Genomic DNA, 27,312 nt, shown 5'->3' with positions numbered 1-27,312 from the left:
CAGTTTTCACAGTGTTTTACCAGTAGGCCCAATTTGGTCATTTTGACCATTTTCGAGTCGAGTCGAGTCGACTTTTCGTGACTAATTAGCGAAATTTGCGACATCAGCGTCATGACAGTCTTGGCCTCGTGTGGCGAACTCGTGTGCGGTCCCATTATTGGTATAGCAGACAAACCCTTGAGTCATTTTGGCCAGATGATGATTTTTTTTTGCTAGCATTATGTTTAGGCTCGCGATGCTCTATTGTCATGCATTTGAAACATAAGCGAATCGCACTGATTTGAGTGCTTTCCAATTAGAAACTCGCATGCGATGTCGATGCCTCAATATTTTATTTCCTCACTGGCTAAACAGACATATGTTATACCCTGCAGCGTGAAAACAGTAGGGTATATTGTTTCAAGATTTATCTTAAAATATTTATAATTGGTGTAACAATTGTCTATAAGTTTATAGTGCGTTAATATAAATTTAATATATTTCTCTTTTTTATTTTTACAGGGTATTTGACGGCATGACTCTACACAGTCGGCTTATTCTTATTTGATTTTGTTTGTGCTGCGTCGCAGGGTAAATAAAACCCACAGAGCAAAGGAGAGCAGCCAAGTGCGAGAGCAACAGCAAACACACAAAACTGGGAGAGATAGAGCGAGAGTGTTGGGGAGTGCTGCACATGAAACGAAAATGCACACACAAAAAGAACAACAACAATGAATGAGAGCGGCAGAGGCGCCAGCCTAGACAGCGCGTAATGTATCGAAGAGAGCATGAGAGCGCATGGTGAGAGCACAAGTAGAAGCAAAGGCAAAAGCAAAGCAGCTCTCAGCTAACTGTAAGATCGCGACCGAATGGCGGGTGTTCGCTACCGTTACGAGGCGTCGCGTCGCGTCGCGTTGCGTTGCGTCGCTGTTATTGTCGCTCCCGGCGTCTGTTGGACTTCTGTTCTGAATCATTGTGCAATTTCTCGTCGTGTGCGCCGGACGTGTCGCTGTCGCTATCGCAGTCGCAGTCACTGCCTTAGACAAAAAGCAAAAAAATAACGTCTCGCAGACTCGCCCTCGCAAGGCGTCTCCATTTCAAATTCTCGCGCGTTCGCGTCCATGTGTTAGTGTCCGTGTGAGTGTGAGTGCTCTACATTTTCTTTTATATTTTTTTTTTGGTTTGTTTTATTATTATTATTATTGTGTCGTCGTCGCTGCTGTGTTTTTGCTGCATTTACAATCTACACACAATATTTGTTTGGTTATTCGGTAGAGAATGAATTTCGAATGCAATATTTGCAAATCAGAATCCAATTGGCAAACGCAGCAGCGCAAATAAAGTAGCATGCAAAGTGAAGTGGGCGGCGTTGTCCAACACTGGACGCCAATAAATCACTAAAGACAATTCAAGTAGAGACATCGAGACATCGAGCGAGAGCAAGCGAAATGAAATTGTGGAAATCAAAGAAGCCCATTAGCGGCTGTGTGCCCGGCAAGTCGAGCGCCCTCAAGCAGGAGCAGGAGCTTGCCACCAAGCAGCAACAGCAACAGCAGCAACAACAGTTACAACATCAACATCAACAGCAGCAACAGGAGAGCAATGGCATTGCGCTGGCGCCCATGCTATCTGGTAAGCTTGAGACAATTTTACAACACTTATGCGTATTTCCATGTCTCCCCACAACAACTTCATTCTCGACTTCGTCAAAATGTTTAAATCAAACATGCTGTTGTCACCCTCCTCCCTTCACCTTTCTTTCAGTAGCTGTGTCTATTTTTTTTCTTTTTAATTTTTATTTTTTTTTGGTTCGGTTCGATTTCCCGTTGCTCAGGGTTATCGCATTTCCGTTCAAGGTGCGTCCCTCTGTTGCCGCCGACAAATGGCCCTCAAGTGAACGCTTCGCATAAGTTTTCCACGGTTTTCCCCAAGCGTACAATGCGTGTACTACATACATACATCCATACGATACGTATGTATGTCTATATATCTCTATATATGTGAGATACATGTGCGGTGCTCGCTCGCTCGGTCGGTCGGTCGACTTGGCTGGCAACTTGACGATTTGGCCGACTCTTTCAGCGGCCCAACATCTTTGACATTTTCAATTAAAAATAATTGCTCGCATTTCGTTTTCATTTCAAAGCTAAATTTTCACTGCAATTTGTCAATTTCGTGTACTGTGCATGCGTATCTATAACTCGCTTTGTCCCCGTCTGGAGAGATGGATACACATGATGACCTGGCCACTGATTCCGCCATTAAAGAGCAACGAAGAAACGAAAAAACGAAAAAACGAAGAAAAACAACAACTTTGCCTCGTCTCGCAGTTATTTATGTAGTTTTCACCCTTTGTTAAAATTTTGTAAGACGAGTCTATTCAATTTGTTAAAGAAAGCTGCTTTTCTAATAGTACTTCGATCGTTTCTTCGATTTTATGTTAGACAAAATATTAGCAGGAATGCTTTTTTCTATGAAGACTAATTGTAAAACACAAAAAGTGTAATTGTAATCAAACGGTGTTCATTTCATAGTTATGTTAATAATTTTGCTTTCAAAATGTTAAATTAGCAGAGGAATGTTATGTTATTTCTCTGTGAAGTTATTTATCTATGAAGACTTTATGTTAGCCTCATATTTTCTGCATTTAGTAAAAAACAAATAATTAAATTTTCATTAAAAATTATTCCCTTCACAGTTATGTTAATGAGAAACGGTAACAGTAAACTTTTAAAGTCAATTTTGCTGTAAATAATATTAAATTAGCAGAGGAATGTTATGTTTTTTCTCTGTAAAGCTATTCATCTATGAAGATTTTATGTTGGCTTCTGCATTTAGTAAAAAACAAATAGTTAAATTTTCATTCATATTATTACCTTCATACTTCTGTTAATGAGACACCTTAACAGCAAAAATTCAACATCTATTTCGCTGTAAATAATGTTAAATTAGCAGAGCAATGTTATGATATTTTCCTCTAGTGTTACTTACATATGTATATATATAGATGACGATTTAAATTGGGTTCGTTTAATATATTTTTTTTATATAAGTAATACTTATTTAGCATAGTTGTTGCTTCTCGTCTTTTCATATTTCTGTAAGCAGTAAAATCTTTTAAATGCCATGTTTTTATTATGTGGTATTATAGATGAGATTAAAGAGGATTCAGTTTACAAATTTTGCTTACAACATACTTAGTGGCAAAGAAAACTGAAAGTCTTTCCATTTTGCAGTTAATGTGACACGTTAGAAGCAACGTCACATTAACTGTAATCAGGCTAGCATTTGATAATGTTGAGCTGCAATTTGTCATGATGGAATTGCGGTTGCTTTGAGTGCAACACGACACACGTTGCACGAATACGCACTCGGGGCACATTGGATAGGATTAGGCCTGACTTCAGTCTCCAGTTGCAAAGCTAGAGGAGATGGAGATGCAATTGGAGGTGGAGGATGGAGATGAAAGCTGAGTCTGAAGCTGAAAGAGTTATGGCACATAACGTTTAACCCGACTCAGCTTTAACTGAACTCTTAATGAATGAATGAAAACGAGACGCGCGCAGCGATATAAAGTATTTGTATCTTTAAATGTATCCGTATCTGTATCTGTATCTGTATCTGCCTCTGTGGCTGTGTCTGTGGCTGCTGAATGTATCTGCATCTGCACATTAACGCTTGCAGCTGGTTTGAGGGCGCTGGGTGGGCTGCTGACTGAGGGGGCGGGGCGGGGCGGTGTGCAGGGGGCAGGGCTGAAGCGGTAGCTCGTTGTGGTTTCCCTGGTTGCTGTTTGGGGCGCGTGTGTGTAAGCTTAAATTGCATTTGATGAATTTATGGCATGGCAAGCGTAATTAAGCATTTAATTAAATATTTGTGATGCGACGCATTCGCTTGCCTAATCTGCTTGCGCGGAATGCCACAGATTGGCGCTGTAGCTATGTAGATGCAGCTCCAAGTGCCCCACAGATACACAGATACACAGATACTTGCCACAGCCATCTAGATACACCCGCGCCAATTGTCACAACCACAATGAGGAAAATGAAACAAACTGAGAACTGAGAATTGAGAATTGAGCACTGAAAAACATAAACAGAGGCAGCCACTTATATCTAAGTGGATGGATTGGCTGTTAGCTGAATGGATGCAATGCTTGGCCAGATGTCACTTGTTTACACTCCAATAACAATAACAACAACAATAACTTCGAGAGAGAGAGAGAGAGAGAGATAGAGACGAGTGTAAACAAGGCCTGAGAAAATCGAAAGGTGCGCGATGTCAATGCACTCGTCATCAATGCAATCGCCATCGCCATCAGATTGACATCTATTCGTATTCGTTTGATACTCACACTCGCATTCACACTCACACTCACACTCACACTCACACTCACACTCACATTCATTCCCTTAGAGCGTCACCCCTCATTTCCCTTGTCGCTGGCGCACATTAAACACTCATCAAAAATCAAATAGCATTCTTCGACAATATCTCCATTAAAATATATTATAGTATATATCTTTCGCCTCAAGCGCCAACAGCTGTTGTTCTTATTCGAAAAAAGGATCTGTTGAGGTTCGGGCAGTAATTTAAGTAAACAATTTAATAAAGAAAAGGAAAGGAATACAATCAAGTCGCTAACTATGTTTAGTGATCTATAACACTTCAATATATTATTCATAGGTTCTTTGATTAGTGTTGCATTGAAGAGTTCACTTAGTTTATTTAGGAAAGGAATATAATCAAGTGCCTAACTGAATTTAATGATCAGCTCAATATTGCATTCATAGGTTCGTTGATTATATGATATGATTTTTGTCGTTTGAAGAGTTTAATTAAGAAAGGAATATAATCAAGTCTGCGCATAGTGATCACTTCAATATAGCATTCATAGGATCTTTTTTATGAATCGTTACTAAGGAATATAATCAAGTACTTAACTGCGTTTAATGATCAGTTACACTTCAATATATCATTCATATGTAGGTTCTTTGATTAGTGTTACATTGATATGGTTTTTGTCTCTTGAAGAGTTCATTTAGTTTAATTAGGAAAGGAATATAATCAAGTACCTAACTGCGTTTAATGATCAGCTTCATTTCTATATTCCATTCATAGGTTCGTTGATTATATGATATGATTTTTGTCGTTTGAAGAGTTTAATTAATAAAGGAATATAATCAGGTCTGCGCATAGTGATCACTTCAATATAGCATTCATAGGAACGGATCGTTACTAAGTATTCTATTGATATACTTTGTGTCTCTTGAATGATACATTTAGTTAGTTCGGATCGTTGAAAACATTTACCATCTACAATACGAAATGCATTAATAATGATTTATTTAATGCAAGGCATTTTTATCGCTTGAGTTTCCGCTTTAGAATATTTCTTCATATGCTATATTATTCCATTTTAAATGTCTGTATTGTAAAGTTCTTATCGGAATAAGAAGACACTTGAAAAACTTGAATTTCCTCTCAAAATGTATTTTTTATTTCACTTCATTTTCTCAAATAAATATTACAAAACGATTGAATAAAGTAATTGAGTTTTATTAATTATTTTTAGTTTTATATTTTATATATTGTTGAGACCATTTATTTTATTATATTGATTGTTTAGTATTCTTAGTACTTTTGATTGTTTTATTTGATTTTGTATTTTCAGTAGAAGTTATTTCTATATTTGACTTGATATATTTTTAATTACTTGATGTCTTTTAGTTCTGTTTGCAATTTCATATAGATATAATATTATAATGCAAGGATTGCTTTGCTTTTAATTTGATTGTTATTCAGAATTTGTTTTTGTTCTATTTCCAATTTCTTCCACTATTATTTTGCATGGATTGTTTTGCTTTATTTGGTATTTTTTTGAGTTCTATTTCCATTTGCTTTAATTAACTTTTGTATACTTTATTTTGCTGTCTCAATTGTTTATTGGCTTCATTCATCACATCATTTGTGTTTATCTTCTCGCATTCCTTTCGCATATTTCCAATACAGATCGATTGATGCGATCGCTTAAGTTGCAGTCTGCTCCATTTAGCACATTCCTAGACCCATTTGCATGTAGTAATTTCGTAATAGCTTCACTCTCGATAAAGTATCTATTGGGAGCGATCGTAACCCATTCTTACAACAATGGAGGAGGAATCTCTGAATATTAATATTTGTGCATGAATTTATGGAGTTTTTGTTGTAGATGCTGCACAAAATTAGAATCGATCAAAACATTTTGGGAACTCGACTTTCCGTGTAGCTAAAATGTGTTCATTTTTACGAGTTGCATTTGGAACATGATTAATTGGACATTGGACAACGAAAGCGAAAGCGAAATAAACGAAATAAAAACTCGAAATAGAACGATGTTCGCAATGCAACTGAATGGAGATCATAATTAATTCGGAAATTAGTTTAATGGCCAATAAATTGAAATGAACAAATCTATAACAGATTTTCCCAAAAAAACAAAGAGAAGGAAAACGGGAACAGTCGAGGAGGGATTGATAGATTCCAGATTTAGTGGAACATATATTTCGTGTCCATCAACAGGTCATTTAAATTGTGGGCGACACATTGCGATGGCTGATGTCTGATGGGTTTATAACGCAGCTTTGGGATATCCCGAGAGAGAAAGAGAGAGAGAGAGAGGGAGAGGAGGATTCTCTTGAGGGGGGAGCAAGCAGGGGTTGAGTTGTGGCTCAGTTGGGGAATTTGTTGTTGTTCATGATATGATTGTCGCATCGCGTACTTTTACAACTGCATTCAATGAACCTCAAGGGTATGCAGGGGAAAGTAGGGAAAGGGGCAACGGGGAGTGGAGAGCGGAGAGAGACCGGAACAGGGAACAGACAAGACGACGCGTCGCTTGGCAAATGGGTAAACATTGAAAATTGTTTTTCCTCTTCTCGACAGAGACATGTGAAAAATCGCTGAAATGCCACGATTTTAGACAATCGAACATTTTGTTGAGCAGCGCAGAGTGTGCCCACTGTATGTGTGTTTGTGTGTGTGTGTGTGTGTACAGAGTGTTTGTTTTTTTCGCCAAGTATAAACAATGCAGAGGCTGCCGCTGCTGTTGCTGTTGTGCTGTAAGTGCGGTAAGAGCCACAGAAGTTGCCACAACAATTTGACGCAATTGAAACGAAATGAGCACAGGCCACACGCCTCCGCCTCCGCCTCCCTCTCCTTCTCCTCTCAACAGTTGCAGCATTTGGTTTTGTTTATGAAACACACTCGCACACACATTGCCACACACACACACACACACACACACACACACACACACACACACACACACACACACACACACACACACACATTCGTCTGCATTTGCGAGGGGCGACTCTTTTGTTTTGTTTTGCTTTTGGCCGTGCGGCAAATCCTTTCGGGTGTCGCTCTCATTAAGCTGCCACGCCAAACGGAAGCAACAATGGGCGACAACTGCAACAGCGATAGCAACAACAACAACAACAGCAACAACAACAACATCGACTGAAGCAACAGCAAAGGCAAATGACATTGACTGCCTGCGGCACAGTGGAGCAAATTCAATTGTTGTTGCGCTCAACAAATACTTTTGTCATTTTGCAGTTGAACTTAAAGTTCAATGCATTGCCATAGATATTCATTCATTCAAATGAAAAAGCAAAGGCAGTCAATTGTTCTGTTTCTCTTTTATTTAATACTCTTACTATCATGGAGTGTGCCAATATTAGTTGATCCATAAATCATATCTGTTTAGAGCACTTTAGTATTTTATTTTGTATATTTAGTAGTATTATTAGTATTATTATCACATCTTGTTTTATCACTTTATTATTCCATTTTGAATATATAGAACATTTCTCATATCTGCTTCGACCATTATAGTATTTTATTTTGCATATTTGGTATTTTTATTACCTCTTTACTATTCTATTTATTTGGTATATTTATCATATACATATGCTGTGATCATTTCAGTATTTTATTTAGCATATTTGGTATTTTTTACCTCTTAACTATTCTATTTATTTAGTATATTTATTATATACATATGCTTTGATCACTTCAGTATTTTATTTTGCACATTTATTATTCTTAGCATATCTGCTTTGATAACTTTAGTATTTTATTTCAAATATTTAGTATCATTTGTGCATTTATCATTTAAGTACTTTATTTTGAATATTAGGTACTTTTTTAAAAAATCTGCTTTTGTATTTTATATTGAATATTTAATATTTAGTATTTTACAATACGAATTGTTGCTTGCAATTTTTAATTTCTTATTTAAATGATGGTGAATTCATTGTAAAATTTAAATAAATTTGGGTTAAATTTCAAGTATTTAAAGAAAGTTTCAGAAAAATCTCACACAAAATTAATGATTTGTAAATTAAAGCTTTAAAGCTTGAAAAGTAATTTAACCTTTATTAAAATAAAAGTTATTTAACCTTTATTTTAAAAGAGAAAACTTTAAATGTTTGTAGCAAGTTAAAGAAAACATTTTAGATATTGTTAAAGTTAATCAATACTTTCAGTAGATATTATATTTTATTTGAAGAGATTCGAATATAATTAATATGCTTGCATAAATTTCGATTTAGATACTTCATCGAAATGATGTGTCAAATGAATTTGTTAGGATGTTTAGCTAACTGAACACATCTCTCTTCCTCTTCGATTGAGTGTGTGTTCCACAGTGTTGTTGTTGTTGTTGATGTTGTTCTTGTTGTTGCAACTTCTGTGGCAATTGTCGGTATTTTGTTTACATTTTTGCGCGAAAACTGCTTCGGCGACGTCACTCAGCAGAACAAACATACACATATAGCTGCATGAAGAGTGAGGCAATCGCTATGAAATCTATTTAGAATTGAAAATACATAAATATTGTAGAGCGAGCGAAAAGAGAGGCAAAAAGAGAGAGAGAGAGAGAGAGAGAGGGAGAGAAAAGACGGCGCACAGAGGACGCGCTTTGTATGCGTTGATTTGATGGCAGACACAACATTCACAACAACATGCAGCCTCAGAGACTTGTGTTGACGGGCCCCAAACACACACACACACACACTGAAACACACACTTATACACACATACGGCAAGCGAGGGCTATGCACATTTTGTGCAACACGGTGGATGCAACGTCGCGGCATCTTCTGGGTCTTGGAGGCAGGGAAAAGCAGGAAAAACTGTCACAATTTCAACGGTTTTGCGCTAAAAATAGCAACAAAAACAAAAGAACTGAAACCAAAATGAAAACGAAAAGCAAACAAAACAAAACAATCACAAAAGCCAAAGCCAAATTATCATCAGGCAACATCATCATCGTCATCGAGACACACGATTAATGTAATTTCTGTTGTTGTTATTGTTGTCGTCTACCGTTTGGATTAATTTGTAGAGTCTGTTGTCGCAGCCGTCGACGGCAACTTCTCCCTCTCTTCCTCTCTTCCTCTCTTCCTCACCTTCTTCCCCAATCCCTCCCCCTTTTCTTGTGACGCCTTCTTTGGCGTCTCTCCATACATTCACCATAATAATTGTTGTTTGTTGCCGGGCGCATTTCCATCTGCATCTGTATTTGTATCTGCATCTGTAGTATTTGTATTTGTATCTGTATCTGTATCTGCAGCTGCATCTGCATAGCTTCCATGACTTCGTCGGCTTCGCGATTTTTGTCAACGCCCTCTGAACGTGTTAATTATGAATGCTGAGAATGTGCTGCGAATTCGCAGATTCAGATTCAGATTCAGATTCACATGCAGATTGGCAAACTTAGCTGTAGTCAACTTTTAGCCACAAATTAGTTTAGTTTCCGACAGCTGCGTACTTTTCGTACTATAATATTACACGATCAGAAGTCCCATTCATGCTCTGCCATTATGTTTAGAATAGGCTCTAAAAATATCCAAAGATTAAAAGGAAGCAGCACTTCCTGTGCGTAGATAGCAAAATTAATGCAAAAATAGAGCAGATACTTAAAGATTTGTGAAATTTTATTAATCCATGAATTATTTTCATATTATGTTTGAACATTAAAAAAATGTAAATTTATGTTTTGTTGAAAAGGAAGTTTATCAATTAATTCTTTTCGCAAATATTATCCCATTTTTAATATTCTTTTTAAGTTTATTAAGCAAGTTTGCCAATTAACGAATTCACCAATAATATCCCATTTTTAAAAAGCTTTTAAAAATTGAAACTTAGCTATATCAAAAAAATATAAAAATAGTTGTTGAACTTCAATTCATGCAATCAAAGAGAACTTTAAAATTTGTATTAGATCTTCGACCCATTGAATTTTAATAAACATACATACATATATGTATGTATTTGAGAAATATGATTTTTTTTTTTTAATAAAAAACATCTATGTTGAAAAAAGTAGTTGTTAAATAAAGTTATACCCTTTCTTTAATACAAGAGAATTTCACAATTTTCCGATATATTCCAGAAAGTGAAATTTTACAAATAAAATGATAAATTTTAATAATTTAATTAAATAAAATGTATGTTATTTAAAGTAATTGATAAATGAATATCTTTCGGCATATTCAAGTAATTGAATTTTTTAAAAATGCTAAATGTTAATACATACTTTTTTTAATAAAAGAGAATTTGACACATTTTATATTATTTTAAAGTAGTTAATAAATTTCCCAAATGTTTGTAGGTATAATTGATAAATGATCAAAATTGTCCCATGTTTTACAAATTCAAATATGAACATGAATAAGAAACTAGCTTAGTGAAAGGTGAACTTTAAATTAATTCCCATGAGTGAAACATCATTGTCTATCATTGAAGTAAAATTGGAATAGTTAATTTGAGTGATTACCTCCTGGGGGAAAGAAAGAAGGTATCTATGAGTAAATTGTTTCACATTAATCAATCAATCACAAGTGTTCTCCATATGCAACTCTTTGAACCAACACGAATTAGTTGAGTTGAATTTTTAATGGATCACTCCAAGTCGAACTTATCGACATACAGAATTGTGGGAGGGGGAAGAGGGGTCTATGTTAGTTTATCCTATGTAGGATAGTTTTATGACAGCCGTAAAATGACAATTTTTTGGGCGTTTTATGCTGACATCAAAATCGTTTTCGGTTTTACGACGCAGAGGTTTTGTTGTAAGCCAAAATGTAAACCTAATGAGCACTTGATAAAATTGAATATGTATAAAGATATAGCTATTGAATGGTGCTACGATATCAGCCGAGGAGGGAGAGGAAGAGGGGGGGAGACAAATCGACGCCTATCATTGTGTCAATAGGAAAAGAAGGTTGCTTTATTGATAGTTTCTTTTTTTTTGTTTTGTGGGGAAAGTGCACAACCGGAGAATGCAAATGGTAATTGCAGCTGACAGAGAGAAGGAGAGAGAGAGAGAGAGAGAGAGAGAGAGAGAGAGAGAGAGAGAGTGAAAGAAAGAATGTGACAGAATGAGACAGAATGAGACAACCTTATCGGTACGTGCGAGGATTGTTCGGCCGGGGATTGGTTATGGGCTATTAACATTTCGGGGCATAAATCTGTGCCCCTTACGGTTGCAAGTACAAGCAGCGATAAGAAAACTGTTGGGAAATTATCATGCTCCCATGTACTCGTGTGTGTGTGTGTGTGTGTGCAGTGAAGCGGGGCAGCAGAAAGAGGATGAAGGAGGGGGGAGCAAATATGTTGCTGCTTGTTGCAAATGCATATGAATAAATTGTGTGTTCTTTATTTGCATTGCTCTTGATTAAGTGAATATCGTGGCGACACTCGACGCGCCCTGCGATGATCTGTCTTCCCTTTATCTACCCCCTTCCCCTCCCCTTACTCTCCCTCGTCATGTCAACCCTTGGCCCTTTTTGCTGCACAGGGTTGGCCTCTGCTCGAACTCGAATGCGGGCATAAATCAATTGTTGATGCCACGCAAAAACCGGCGTCATAATGAGCAAAACCCGACTACGAATTGCATTCGTGCCACACTCAAGGAGTCGCAGTCGGGAGTCGGGAGTTGGAGTTGGAGTCGAAGTCGGAGTCGCTTTGTGTCATAAAAAATGCTCAATGCATGATATGAGGCATGACTTTGTCTCCTCGGGTCGCTCCAACTCATCATCGTCACATTCTCGGGCCCATTCACAAGTCGTTCAGGGGCAGGCAGAAGGCGAAAGCAAAGGCAGTTGTTAGCTTCAGCTTTTATTCCAACACAACTCTTGATTACTCTCACTTTTAAGTACTTGAAATATTTCACATAATCAATTTATTTGACAACAGGACAGCAAACTTTTTATTAGCCTTCTTCGCTGTTAGCATAGTTAACATACTGTTAACAGTCCACAAATTTGCATTCTGTTTTTAACAGCAGAGATTTTAAAGAATTTTATGTTAGTTAAAGAAATGTTAAAGAATTTACATTTTATGTTAAGTTGAAGAATTTACTTAAAGTTAGTTATAACAGTTTCAGAAGTTGTATTATATCTGAAAATTTTGGGAACAAAAAAACATAATTTTGTCTGTTCAAAAAGTATTTTATTATGTTCCCTATATTATGTTGAGTTGTAAAGAGTCTCCTTAATGAATTTTCTTGTTTAATAGATACTATTATTGCTTTTATTAAACCATAAATTTTTTGATTAGCTTCATTCTTCCATTTGACAATTTTCACTCAAATATTAAGAAAATCTTGAAGCATTCAATACGCGTTGGTAAATGTTAATTTGTATGTTAATAACATCGTTTTTTTTTAACATACTTTTATGAATAAGTTTTCTTTTGTTATTTGTTAGTAAGCAGATTGAATTGTAAATTACTAAAAACAAATTATATTTGCAGTCTTTTCAATGTTATTTGGTTGTCAATTAAAGCTTTTTATAACATTTTGTTAACAGCGTGTTAACAGCGCTTTAACAGTTTAACTTATTTAAACCACTTTTTCAATATTCTCGCAGATTGAATTGTAAATTACTAAAAACAAATTATATTTGCAGTCTTTTCAATGTTATTTGGTTGTCAATTAAAGCTTTTTATAACATTTTGTTAACAGCGTGTTAACAGCGCTTTAACAGTTTAACTTATTTAAACCACTTTTTCAATATTCTCGCTCAGCCCTGGTTTCTGATGTTCTTTTTTGTGTTTATGGCAAGCATCAAATAAATGTCAGCGTCTTGCTAAATACTTGAGGATCTGCCCCTGCGGCAACTGGGCTGCAAATGTGGCATGCCACAGCGCAGCAGTTGCAACTCCTCCTCCTTCTCTCTGTCAACTGAATGCGAATGCGTTTTTTGCACGCAAGGGTCACCCCAGTCCCCCCTCTCTCCCCCTCTCTGCTCCCTCCGCGGTTGTCTTCAACTGCCCAGCTACGCAGCGAGGAGAGTTGACTTCGATTCGATTCGGTTTAGTTGAGCGGCTGTTGCACTTTGGCTGCATCCGCTGCCCTTGCCACAGTCATCCTCCTCTGCCTCCTGCCTCCTGCCCGGTTTGTGGCATATGTGTGTGCGCTGCTTGCAACATGGGCTGCGGCTTTATCAGATGTTGACATTTTTCTGCCTCTGCCTCGGCTTCTTGTTCTTTTTTACTCCTTCTTTTTTTTTGCGGAACCACACTTGAGTTCATTTGCAATAATTGGTTTTTCTTGTTGTCTTTGCGTGTTTCCCCCACTTACACTCCCCACTTCCCCCCCTCTCTAAACTGCACTCCAACAAATAGATTCAGTTGTGAAATTTTTGACATATTTCCCTGGTAAGTTGTAACTGTCCTCGGTTATGAAGTGTGTGAGGTTAATGGATACATGACAACGAGGCAAACGAAGGCGCGGCGAGGCGAAGCGAGGCGAGGTCGTGTTCCACTTTCGCTCTAATTTTTAGTCTATAGCACCACAAAGATATATCTTTGTGCTGCACTTTCCCTAGTTCTGGAATACTGCGCTGTCCGCTCCTGACAGACCGTCAACCTGTCAATGGCCCACGTACTTACAGCACTCGCTCAGTCCGGGCGTCAATCAATCAATTCCCGAGTGGTCCACATTCGGAGTAGTGCTCCGATAAACTAAGACTGTGGCTAAGGCAACAGCAAAAGCAAAGGCTAAGGCACCTGTCGTCACAAGACTGTTTACACTATATGAATGTAGTAGAGAACATCGCAATATCTAGAGCAAGAAAGAGTGCAGATTTGTGTGGGGAAGAAATATAGAAGGTAGCTGTTATAATATGATCGAGTGAAGAGTTAAAATCAACTAACAATCTTGAATACATAGTTTGTTAATAGTTTTCAGCGTTTTAATCGCGTTCGCTATCGTTGTGATTATGAAATGTCGAATTTATAATATGATCGAGTGAAGAGGAGAAAGTTCTTTGACAAATATAGAACAGAGTTTGCTAAAGGTTTTCAGAATATCGCTGCACTTTATGTGTATTATAATTCAGCCCCTTTAAATTGTAAATTTGCAAATTGTTTTTATAGATCGTTCTCTAAAGTCATCTTCGATAATATTTCAATTGAAAACATATTTTTTCTTGAAGCACTTTTAGTAAGCTCTGGTTGCAATTGTTTTCCCCTAAACTACATGTCTTAAAGGGTAGCTTTATTTTTTTTGGTTTTTTATCATTTAGAATTGGAATTGGATAACTGACAGAAAGGAAAAGAAATATAGACTTATTTAAATCGTATTAAGGTTGTATAAGTCAAATTTCATAATACCAACTCTTATATTAACTGAGTTATAGACAGACAGGTTGTCAGAGTTGTTTTCTAGAAAAATGAGGCAGCCTTGATATATAAGATTGTCAAAAAAGTTTTGCTGTATTTTTATTGAATTTTCAATTGACCATAAAATTGGTTATAATAATGCGAAATATCGGAAATACCGCAAGACTTTTTGACAATCTTATATATGATAGATCTATCTAGCAGATTCTAGAAAATTTAATGAAAATAACATACTTAAGTTCAACCAAACATACATACATATGAAAGACATGATTTTAAAGAGTTTGATTTCTAAGACACAGATAAAAAAATATTAAGAATATTTCTCTACGCAGTTTTAGGAGAACATATATAATATATATTATATTACTTTGTGTTATTCCTTAATATATTGTACTTTAATTTGTTGCCTACTGAAAAGAACAGGGCGTGTCTTTCTTCAATTCTCCACTGCATCAAGGCCGCAACAAACAGCTGAAGAAGAAGCTCAAGAAATAATTAACAAGGCAAATTCCAGCTGAGAAACGCTGAGAATGAAGTTGTCTAGTTAAAAGACGCTTATTTCAGATCATTAACACAAGAATGTGTGCAGCACAAACAAAGGGAGATAAAGAGAAAAAGAGAGAGAGAGAGAGACAGAACGTTGGGGGATTTTGAATGATGTCTATTTTCAAAGTAAATGTGGCAAAGCGCTTTTGTGGCATAACTGGCTGCAAATGTGCCGCAAATGGTGGCCCACAATGAGACGACAAAGAGAACATCTAAAAGCGAGCGACCTCCCGCGAATCCGCAGTCACTTTGTTAGTTTGTCAGTCCGTCAATTCGTCAGTTCATCAGTCAGTCATTCACTCAGCCTTTGAGTTGAAGTTGGATCGGCCTTCAAGTGCTGCCAATCAATTTGCCAGTCGCAAGTGTCGGACTATTTGAATCGGGCTGCCAAGTGATCCGTTGGCTGTTTAATTGCCAGGATTAGATAGATGCCAGGAAGTGGCAGCTAGCTCCCCTCACCTCCCCTTCCCCCTCCCCCTTTTCGTCAACCAACTCTTGTTGCGGCTGAGCGCAATTTCCGTCAGTTTGCCTTGCCACAACTTGCAACTTGCAACTTGCAACTGTCGCCGATAAATTTGAGTGCGTCTGCGGCAACCGTGCAACACACATAAAATGAACGGTCGAAACCCAAAAATAGTTTGCCTTTTAATGGAGTTTTCTCCGCCCCTCTTTCACCTCTTTCCCCCCGCTTTCCCCCGCTCTTTCCAGTCTTTGCGAAACGGAACTGCAAATGGCATTGCGAATTTCGCCTGCCAATTTGCAATTTCCTAATGAAGTCAACAAGAACTTGGTTTCGTCAAGCGCAACACAACTTACGCAAATTATGAAAGGCAATCGAGCAGATTTTCTTTTTTTTATTTCGTCTACCAAAAATAGTTCGCCTTATAGAGGAAGTTGTAACTTATTTAGATTATTTCTTGCATCAATTTGAATTACGATTGCAATAATACTAGATAACTTAAGGTAATCGCGTTTTTATTGTATGCAATCGTAATTGTGGAACTCAATTAACAATTAATAATGCAAAACGTCTGTTGAGATGATGCTGAAAAAAAAGCTGAAACTGTAACAAAAACAAAAACTTATAGTTTATTTCTGAAACTAATCGCACACATGATTTCCGCTCGACGTGTCCAATGAATTATGTCCGAGAAGCAAACAAAATAAAAATGAGAACTTGTGGGAAATGAAAATCGAAATGAAAAGCCATACGCACACACACTAACACACACGCACACACACACATACTTATATAAATAGCGAAAGAAAATAAAGAGACAGACGATGTAGACGGACAGGGAGAAGTCGCTCCAAAAGTCAGCGCAGAATTGTAAATATAGAAAAATAACAAGTCGAAAAACAGCAGACGAGTCTATGCAACTGTAAGATACCCGGTAGATATAATATAATAATGAATAAAAGAAATGTTATTCCGATAGATATAATACAATTATGAATAAAAGAAATGCTATTCAAGTTGTGGTTGTCTTAAACAATTGAAAACCAAATTTCATAGAACAAACTCCTATAGTTACTGAGATATAGAAACCCAGGAAGATAAATAAAAGTTAGTTGCATTTTTTTGTTGTAGTTGTATATTAATAAAGCAAATTTCATAATTCTGTCTCTTATAGTCACTAATCTTAGATGAATACAAAAACAAGAGTCCTATAAATGGTATGAGAAAATTTCATGATCCCAACTCTTATGTTATATTAACTGAGATATAGGCAGAGAGGAAGCAAAGTAAATGCCATTTATATTTTATTTGTATTGTACATTTATAAACAATAAATGTTATTTACATTATTTTGGTCTTGCAAGAGTCAAATTTTATAATCCAAGCTTTTATAATTACTGAGTTATGCAGATGAGATGGAACAAAATTTGTAGAACTGTTCAAATATCATAAAAAAAGGAAGAAAAACAAAAGTTAGCTATATATTTTTGGTGTTATATACTTCTCAACCAAATTTCATAATTTCATATTCTTATATTAACAGATATATATATAGAAGAAGGCAGAGAAATAAATCTTATTGAAATTGTATTAGGGTTGTACAATTTCGTAATCCTGTCTCTTGTAGTCACTGAGTTATAGATGGATAGTAAACCAATAGTCAATATTATATCCAAATTTCATAATCTTATCTCTTATAAACACTAAGTTATATATGGATAGCAAATCAATAGTCAATGTTATATGCAAATTTCATAATCCCAACTCGTATATTAACAGAGAGAAAGAAAAGTAAATGTTGTTTACATTATTATAAACCAAATTTCTTTGTCTAAACTCTCATATAAAGATATAAGTCATTTAAATTATTGTACACTTCTCAACCAAATTTCATAATAAACGGAGTTATAGGCAGACAGTTTGCCAGAGTTATGTTCTGGAGAGATTAAGCCTTGCAACCAATTTTTCTGCCGGGTATAAAATTGTTAAATGTAAAATGTAAAAAAGACTTCAAAGCGAATGTGCGCATCAAGTGGCAAAATGTCAGAAACAGCACAGTTCTCTACGCATACATATGTATATATGTATGTATATTGTTTAGTAGTTTCTTTATGGTGGATATAGCGTAATACTATTGCGATTATTGCTGGCCAAAAGTGGTAGTAAAAAACGGTTTTCCCCGCTTGTTTGGCCTGCGCTGAGAAACTGATGCTTAAAAGTGAATTCAATGAAAATAAATTAGATATAAGTACATATAGAAAATCGGAGCACGCCGCGAAATGTGGCGCAAATGTCCAAAGCGAATGTATCTGCGAGATACACACACACACACACATACAGAGGCAGTTGTATCTAGGCAAATGTATCTGCAAGATGTGTGCGTAGTTGTTGTTGTTGCTGTTGTTGTTGTTGTGCTACGCAAATGAAGCGAAACGTAAAAATTTCGACGTTACGTTTTTTAAACTTCTCCGCCCTTGCCTTGCCTTGGCTTTGCTTTTGCCTTTTGCTTTTCATTCGTTCGTTCTTTCTGTTCTTTCTGTTTTTTGTTGTGTGTGTGTTTTTGTTGTGGCTGTGCTTTTGTTGTTGTTAGTGTTATTGCTGCTGGCGGTTTTGCCTAATTATTGTTTTTGTTTTTCATACTCGGGCAGGCATTAAGAAAAACTTTATGCGCCATTGAAGCGTTCGAAAATAAAAGTCGTGTCCGCAGCGGCCGCCGCGTCGTTTTACTTCAAAGTTTCGCTGTCTCTGTCTCTGCGAGTGTGTGTGTGTGTGTGTATTGAGGTGTGCTTCTCTGTGTTTTGGTCTCAATGCGTCTTCGAGGGCAGCGGATAGCGGACAGCGGGCAATGCCGCAATTGTAGCACATCGCGCATACGCCGCGTGGCCCGTTTCCTTCTTCTTTTGGCTGTCGCAAATGTTGCCAGCAGAGCAGTGTTGCCACATCGCCACAGCGGGCGATCGCTGCTCTAGGGTTGCCACACTGCGCCACACACATTCAGATGAATGGACCGAATGTGATAATTATTGATCACACTGATGCGATTTAAGTTGTAAATTTAGATATTTTTATCATCAGCCACAGACACAGGAAGTGGCTACAACTAAAGCTAAAGCTATGACTAAAGTTATCACTGTGCTTGCTGTTGTCTCTATATAGCAGAAATGATTAGTTCGATATATGCAGGGCAACTGATGAGAAAGTATTGCAATCTATATTAGTTCTTTTTTAACTATGAAAATTATTAAAGATTTCATATTTGTTAATATATTCATTCATAACTCGCTTTGAAACAATGGGGAAGGAAATATGTTTCTAGCATTTATTTACCACAAATATAATATTATTTCACAATTATGTTCTTAACTTTAACAAACACTAAAGAAGCACATAAAACACTTAGGAATGAAACACGCAATAAATAAACAAATGAAAAAGTCTGTTTTACTTTTTTGCAATCGTTTGTTCATAATCTTTCTACTCTTAAATAGAATTTTGTATTTATAAAGTCTTTATTAGTAGTAGAAGTATGAATATTGAGTATTTTTTAGTATTGAGTATTTCCCTATCATATTTCGAAAAAGGTGAAAGAAGTAGAAACAAAACAAGAAGCAAAACAATACAATTAGAGTATTATAATATTATATTATTATTATTATCATACCACAAAAATGTAGGTTTTCTATTTCGGCATTCCTTTGTCAATATTCTTCATAACATTTTTCTTAAGTGATCTAACTGCTGGCCCATATATTTAATTCGGCTGCAGTTCGCTATAATTTCGCATTTTCTTTGTTTCTGCCAAAGAATGGACTGAAAGAATGCTTTCCGAGTCGCAAAATAAAAAATGCCCACACAAAAGAAAGTCATAAAGACAAATTGAATTATTTATTTATTTCGCTTTTCGAAGGAATTTTAATTGAAGCATTCGCCTGATTGAAGGTCGAGCATTGATCACGACTAAAGAAGAAGAACTCGAAGAAATCCCAAGAATAGCAAAAAGTCAGTCGAGTTGAATTCTTTGTTGCTCCAATTAAACGCCTAGGTGGGCGTGTCCAAAGAGGCGTAAGGGAAGGGAAGGGAGTTGTACTCCTGCCGGAATTGCGCATTTCTTTGATCTTTTGGCACGATTTTTTTGTTGAAGGGTGGGGAATAAATTCAACGGTGTTGATGAATAAATTAAGAATTGCAATGGTCGGTTGGTCCACAACATCATCATACGTTCGCATCTTCATTTCTTTCTTTCCTTTGACAGCTGTTGGCGAAATGTTGACAGCACTTGAAGAGGAGGAGGTGGAGAAGAAGGTGGGGATGGGGGAGCAGGTGTGGTCAATGACCGCCTTTGTCTGCAAAGGCAAAAATCACCTTTGATGTTCACGTTTTATGCCTTGATTACATTCATTCATCCCCTCACTCACCGACTCACCGACTCACGTTTCCCACTCTGTTCATTTCTCATTTTTCGCAGTTGACCGCGCAATGAGCCCCGCACAATCCGAAGACTCCGGCCTGGCACCGGAAAGGGGCACAACCTATGCAACGATCACGCTGCCACGCAATGCCCTCCATTTGGCCATCAATTTTGCAGGTAAGCAATAATCCACACAAAAGTATGGAAACATGAATTGAGAAATTGCTGGAAATTGGGCAATGTTTCAAGTGGCAGCCTAATGGCCCACAGAAGAAGTCGAAAAATCCCATTCCCAACAAGAAAAAGATGAATAAGTATATATAGTTATTCTTGTAACATGATTATGAAGGCACCCCGTTGATGTGTTGGCTGGAAAATGTTCTCCCATTGACAGTTGGGAAATGCTTTTTGGTAGATGGAAAACAGCAACCCGCATCTCTTTTTAGATAGTTGAATCTTTAACTGATCTCTGACAGCTGTCAGTTGGCCTAATCATTTGGGAGATTGAGAGATTATCAAATATGTTTTGAGTTGAGCATAATTATGTTTAATCAATCTGCAATTTGTTACCAATTTAAGGGTGAGACAGCTGAGGGAATTTTATCGAAAGAGTTTTGCCAGCAATAAAATTATAATTTGACATCATTTATGCTGATTGTTGAATAATTATTAGAAATTTATAATGTGTAATATGATATTTTAAGGTGGTGAAAATTAATTGAAGTAGATTATCGTAGTAGTTAAATATATAGCTAAAATATAAATTATCATATTACGGATCGTAGTAGCTTTGGCTGGCAATCTGGTATGTTGTGCATTCCATGGTATATTTTCAATGTAGTACCATATCAATATACAAAATTTAGCTTTTGGTATAGTTTTAGTATTTTTGCGGTATATTTTGGAATGTAGTACTAAAGCAATATAACAAATTTAGCTTTTGGTATAGTTTTAGTATTTTTGCGGTATATTTAAATGCAGTACTGCATATGTATAATATACCAACTACAGCTTTTAGTATAGTTTTTGCATTTTTAATGTATATTTGAATGTAGTATATATAAATATAATAAATATATCATTCGGTATATTTTTAGTATTTTTGAGGCTTATTAATTCGGTATATTTTAAATTAAATACCGCACTGTTTTGCGTGTATCTCACTTCTTCTCACTTTTCTTACTTCTTTATACCTGAAACGTTAAAATATCATATTTCATTATATTGATTTCTAAAAATTGTTAGTTCTTCGTTCTTTATGTTTTTATTATAATAAGTTTACACATTATTTAACTTATTTCGCTTCCAAATTTTCATTACCAGTCTAGTTGCCATAATTAACAATCATTTTAAGGCTCATTCCACATTCGTTCCTTTAATTAATGTGCATTAATTAATACTTGCTATAGAAAGAGTCATCAAAGAAGTCAAGCAACTCATGAATATTTTGTCAGAAACCGTAGCAATTACTTTCACAAAGAAACTCATAATCTGTAATAAGTAACATGAGGAGGCAAGATATAATTTGCTTCTTTATTTTTTTCATTTTTTGGCTGGTTTTTTAAGAATTGTGATTGTGTCATAAGTAATTTATATACTTCATGCAAATGGGGCTGGGCCCCGTTTTCAATTTGCGGCTTCTACATAGTTTAGATTTCTTTGCTTTGGTTTTTTGGTTTTTGGGGGTTGCGACTTCACATTGTGGTCTGGCGAGGTCTGGAAAGGTCTTTCGCTCTTGATCTCTCCAGCCAAAGTGGGCCGAAAGCGATTTGAATGCGGAACGCGTCCATGTCGATAACATGACGATGACTCTCGCTAGCTGGCTGGTTGGCTGCTTGGCTGGTTGGCTGGCAAATGCTGTCGTCGCCGCTGCCAAAATAAATCATAATTTCAAAGCAGGCAGACACCTCCTCTCTCTGCCCCTCTGCCTTTGGGTTGGGGTCGCGAGTCTGTCGACTGCCAGACATTATAATACATATTTCGTCTGCATTCGAAACAATTTTTATATTTCGTTTCCCTGACTAATCTCGACATATTGCGAGAGCAACAAGAACGAGCACACAAACACATTGGACACGGTGCAGCAGACAGAGATAGCAACAGCGTGTGGGGGAGTGAGAGAGGATAAGCCTAGAGCTAGCTCAGAGACGAACTAAAGTCGAAGCGCAGGAATCCAATCCAATCGCAGTCGCAGTCGCAGTCGCAGTTGTTGTCCAGTCGCCGTCTCTGACGTAAGCGTCTGCGACAATGACGTCTTCGCCGCGTCAAGGGAGTGGGAGGAGGAGGAAGGGGAGGGGAGGAGGTGGGGATGGGGCGTGATTTTGGGCTGGCAAATTGCCCAATGGATGCGCCATCCACTCGCGTTGTTTGTAGCTTGTAGTCTGTCATAATACTAGGCAACAACAGTCCACGACTCGACAGTCGACAGTCCGACAGCCGAGAGTCGCTTTTTAAGCATATACTTATTTACGAGTTGTCATTGTTATTGTTGTGGCTTTCGGCTTTTGGCTTTTGGTTTTGGTTTTGGCCAAAAGACGACGCGTCTGCGATTGTGTCGCTTGACGAGCCGCTGACAGATATGGAAATGCAGACCAAGGCAACAGGGCAACAACTCGCTGGCCAAAAGCCATTGTTGAAGAGTACTTGCGATCACACAGATCACAGACAAAATTCGAATAGTTCCCATTTCCCATGGAAAACACTTTCAACGGGTGCTTAACTCCATCGAGAAGAGTCGTTTAATGTTCTGCCGCATTTTATGTTGCACAATAGGCAGATAATGTGCACAGTTCTCGAAATAGTTGTTAGTCAACTAAATATTTTATGTGGGTGCATTTGCTATATAGCGTCTGCTGTCTGGGGGAAATCCACTAAATAATTGCAAGGAATTTGTAAGTGCAACTAACAATGTTTGTTGAGAATGGAATGTGATGAAGGGATTTAATTTACATTGCAACTTAGTGTAGTTCAAAAAGGAAGTTTGAGTAGAAGCTTTCAACTGATCACAATGTTTAGAGAGTGATTTCATGGTTTAGTCTTTTAGAATGCATGAATAAAAGTAAATATGAGCCAGCTCCTTAAAATAATCTTCGAACTCTAAATTAATAGAGTAAAAGCGAAGATTAACTTACTGCATGATAACATTTATAGGCTTGTTATATACAGTATATATATGTATATAGTATATTGGTATATTGTATGTTGATATATATGTAGTATATTGATATATGGTATATTTATATTATGTGTTGTAATTTACAATTAATAACATAGAATAACATGTACTATCCAATTCTTATACCAAGTACCGATAGGTTTGAAGGGTATCATAACTTTTTGTCTTAGTTGCTCTGGCTGATAATCTATTATATTTTGAGCTCTATGGTATATTATGAATATATTATGTTACTATATTAATATACCAAATATATCACTTGGTTCCATTTTAGTTTTTTTGCGGAATTTTAATTTGGCATATTTTATAATAATTACCGCACTGTTTTGCTTTAATTAGAAATGCATAACGAGTATTTCACAATCGAGCACACTCAACTGAAGTTGTTTGATATTCCGTATGCTTCGAATTTAAATTTAAGCTACAGGTGAAAGTAAATATCATAGTTGATTAATTATGTAAATATGCTAGCTAATATAAAGAAAATACTTTCATTTAGAGTAAGAAAATAACTTGAAAATTGCCAAGACTCCAAGGTTCTAGAAAACAACTTTGAAGAGTGTTTAAAGAATTGCGTAAAATACTAAGTTATATAATAGCTGAAGCACTGATTTAGGCAGAACTGTTTTCTATATGCTTGTAGTTAGAATGAAAGTCACAACAATGAAACAACAGCTATAGCTGCTTATTATCTAATTATGTATTTATTTTATATTAATATATGTATATCGAGAGTTGGCTTTCACATAGAGTAAATAAAATAACTTGAAAATTGCTTAAACTGTAAGGTTCAAGAAAACAACTTTAAACAACTTTGAAAGGCGTTTAAATGATTGCGTAAAGTACTAAGTTATATAATAGCTGAAGCACTGATTAAGACAAAACTGTTTTTGTATACATAAGTAGTACTAAAGCATCGTCGACAGCATTGCTGTTAACAACCTGTCGAGCTTGGCGCATTGATAAATTGAAATTGCGCAAGATTGATGGAACTCATCTCGCATTTGTTTGTTGTGTGTTGTTGTGTGCGCCAGTTGATTGACTACGATTGATCTGACATTGACTTTGCACACTTTTGTAATGTTGTAATGTTGTCTTTCTCTCTTTCTCTCCAAACAGAGCGCAATGATCTATCGTATCCACCTGTTATCGGGGCACTTAATCCAGTGGGCCATGCGGCTGATTTTCTGGCGCCAGGCGATCGATTGCATCAGATCGATGGCATCTCGACAATTGGGCTGAGCAATCAGAAGATCATGAACATGCTTTGCGCTGGAGTCGGAGCTGACAACTCGCCGGCGATTGTGGAGATTGAATACTCGCTGCCCGAATGCAGTAAGTTTCAAATGATTTATCTGCAGTTCTATCTATTGTACTCTCTAATGCATTCTCTACGTTGTTGTTGCTGTTGCAGCAGTTTCCCAAAATAGTCTGTATGTTACCTCGAAACTGGCACAGATCACCGTGGAGCGGGAGAGCGGTTGCCTGGGTCTAACGCTGCGGGGCGGTGCCGATTATCCGCTGATCGTCACACACGTCCGACTGCACGGCCCCGTCTATAAGACGGGTCGCATCAAGCCCGGCGATCGTCTGCTGCGCGTCGATAATGTAAGTGTGTATCTTTGTATCTTTGGCGTCTTCATTGATGAGATCCACCTGCTGACAGCCGCTTCCGCTACTCCATTTCCTTCCGCCTGCGACAACAACTACGACATAATTCTTTTTCTCTCTCTCTCTCTCTCTCTCCGGTTCTTAGATCTCGCTCATTGGCAAAACACTGGCCGAGGCACAGCAGATCATTAAATGCGGCCACGTTTCCGGCTACACCAATCTCACCATCGAATACGATGTCTCCGTCGTCCAGAGCGTTGAGTTCTCCATGGGGCCGCTGCTCATAGAAATCGAGCGACCCATGAACGACAAATTGGGATTGGTGCTCTGCAACTACAGCAGCTCGACGGCCAGCAGCACCGCTGGCACCACCTCCAGCACCGACAAGATTGACGAGGTCACCCAATCGGGCATCTACATAGCCAGCATACTACCCGCCAGTATTGCCGATCGGTGAGTTATATCTTATAGATGTATGAGTAGAAAATAGCGGGGTCAACAGCACATTCATTCACTGGGGTCAATCAATTTCGATAGTCACGATGAACGATGTCAATGTTAATCAATTATTGTTATAAAGAGATTTGTATGCCTCACAATTCGTGAATTCATTTACAAATATTTCATTTTATAATAATAATCAATTTTTCTCATTCACTTCAATATAAACACAGTCTATACTAATAAGCAATATTACTCATTGAAACTTTCAAACAATTTGCATAGCATTAAATCCTTTTTCAAAGTAATATAAAATTTAAAAGTATACAGCATTTATTTAGCTGTTAAAAACAATCTCGATTTATATTATGTTTGAATTGATCAGCTTTTAAAGTTTTATAGTTACACAGAAAATTTGAAAATGATTTACCAAAATTATACATAAAAAGGTATATTTATATACAGTGGGGAGCAAAAGTAATTCCACAATCAACATTTAGAACTAAATGTGATGTTTCTTATTAGATTGTCCGCTAGATGAATCCATTTAAGTTTATTTAATCTGGGAAAGTATCTGGGTTTAGAACGTTTGACCTTGATTTAAGACTTTATCTTCTTGGCTTTATTTTGAGATGTTTCCATTCTTGAAATCAGATTAAAATCTTGAATTTCAAGGTTGAGCAATCTTGTTTTTTGTAGAATTTTGATCTTGATTTAAAAAACAACTTTCTTGGTACAAGTTAGCCAATGTATAATCTCGACTAAAGATTTTCTTCTCAATTTTAGCATTTTTGTTCTTATGTGTATAAAATAACACTAGTTTTAGCAGCAAATCCGACAATATTTAGTTTAGTTAAGAAACCGTCTTTAATTACATTATAAAACTTAAGCGCATACATGAAAGATGAATAATTATTTCAGTGCTGACTTTTTGTTATGAAAACATAAATCATTTTGAATGTTGATTAATTGGAAATATTGAAGTGGTAATAGTAAAGTAAAGGCTGCAAATCAGGCAACATTTAGTTTAGTTAAAACACTGTCTTCAATTGCAATACAAAACTTAAACGTATTGTATAAACTGGTCAATAGCATTATTAAGTATTATCATCACATGATCGTGGCACATAAAATAGGTGAAAAAAAGACAAAAAGCAATAACTAACATGCTCGTGTTTTGTATTCTGTTTGGCAGCTGCGGCGCCTTATCAGTTGGCGATCAGGTGCTCTCCATCGATGACACAATGATCGAGCACACGGCCTACAGTCCCGATGAGGTGATGACCATATTGGACACGAGCACAGGACGGGGCTACACACAGATGCAGATAATGCCAGCTCATGCGCTCGCCCGACGCGGTAAGTTAACTTTGCTACTCTCTGCTTCTGCTGCTTGCTACACAACTGTGCCTCACCTCTGCTCTGCGTGCCACACAACTGTGCCACTAACTAACTAACTATCAACGGCTTCGGCGTCGGCGTCGGCGGCTAAAGAGTAATGTCTCTGCAGTCAGTTTGGCTATCGCGGCGAATGAATCGCGGCTGTTTCTCAAACGCCAAAAGGCTTCCAAGGCGATGCTCCAAAAATGGCGCCATGAAGGTCGACGATGGTGTTGTCTCGCTGTCTCTCTCTCTCTCCCTCTCTGTCGATTGTGTCTGTCGTTATGTCTCTCTGTCTGTCTTTCGATCGGTCGGTCGGCGTGGGCGTCTGCTTAATGAATCGAGTCCACAGCTAAAACAATACGCTCCCAATTAGCGAGGGTTGCCTCAATAGTTTCCCCTTCTTGACAAACTACTATGAATAAATGTTTGAATGTTGCTTTTATTCTCGTTTGTCTAACTTAGATGTCTAAACATTTTTTGTTAAGTATTAAATAGAAATTGCAATGAAGTTCACGATCATCAAATAAAAACTTATTAGCTTTCAAAAATAATTAACTTAGTAGCAAGAATAATTCTTTTTGACTCCAACTTTTTATTATTAATTGAGATTCACTACTTCATAAAAAAATT

General features: G+C 36.9%; 1 protein-coding gene across 2 annotated transcripts in view; it reads left to right on the top strand.

The window, feature by feature from the left end:
* The first annotated feature begins 951 nt into the window (after positions 1-951).
* The window catches only part of LOC132796353 (glutamate receptor-interacting protein 1), a 30,801-nt gene continuing 4,440 nt past the window's right edge, over positions 952-27,312 (top strand). Inside the window, exons 1-6 of one of the 2 annotated variants that reach the window (XM_060807499.1) lie at positions 952-1,611; positions 20,130-20,249; positions 24,367-24,582; positions 24,665-24,855; positions 25,004-25,311; positions 26,495-26,658. In XM_060807499.1, coding sequence (XP_060663482.1) covers positions 1,428-1,611; positions 20,130-20,249; positions 24,367-24,582; positions 24,665-24,855; positions 25,004-25,311; positions 26,495-26,658 — 1,183 coding nt within the window. In that variant the 5' untranslated portion in view covers positions 952-1,427. Of the gene's footprint in view, positions 1,612-20,129; positions 20,250-24,366; positions 24,583-24,661; positions 24,856-25,003; positions 25,312-26,494; positions 26,659-27,312 lie in introns of both variants that reach the window. The other variant, XM_060807498.1, reaches the window with a different exon arrangement.

The sequence above is a fragment of the Drosophila nasuta genome, chromosome X (assembly GCF_023558535.2).
Source record: "Drosophila nasuta strain 15112-1781.00 chromosome X, ASM2355853v1, whole genome shotgun sequence".
NCBI lineage: Eukaryota > Metazoa > Arthropoda > Insecta > Diptera > Drosophilidae > Drosophila > Drosophila nasuta.
Note: the sequence above shows the minus strand (reverse complement) of the source record. Positions and strands in the feature narration are given on the sequence as shown.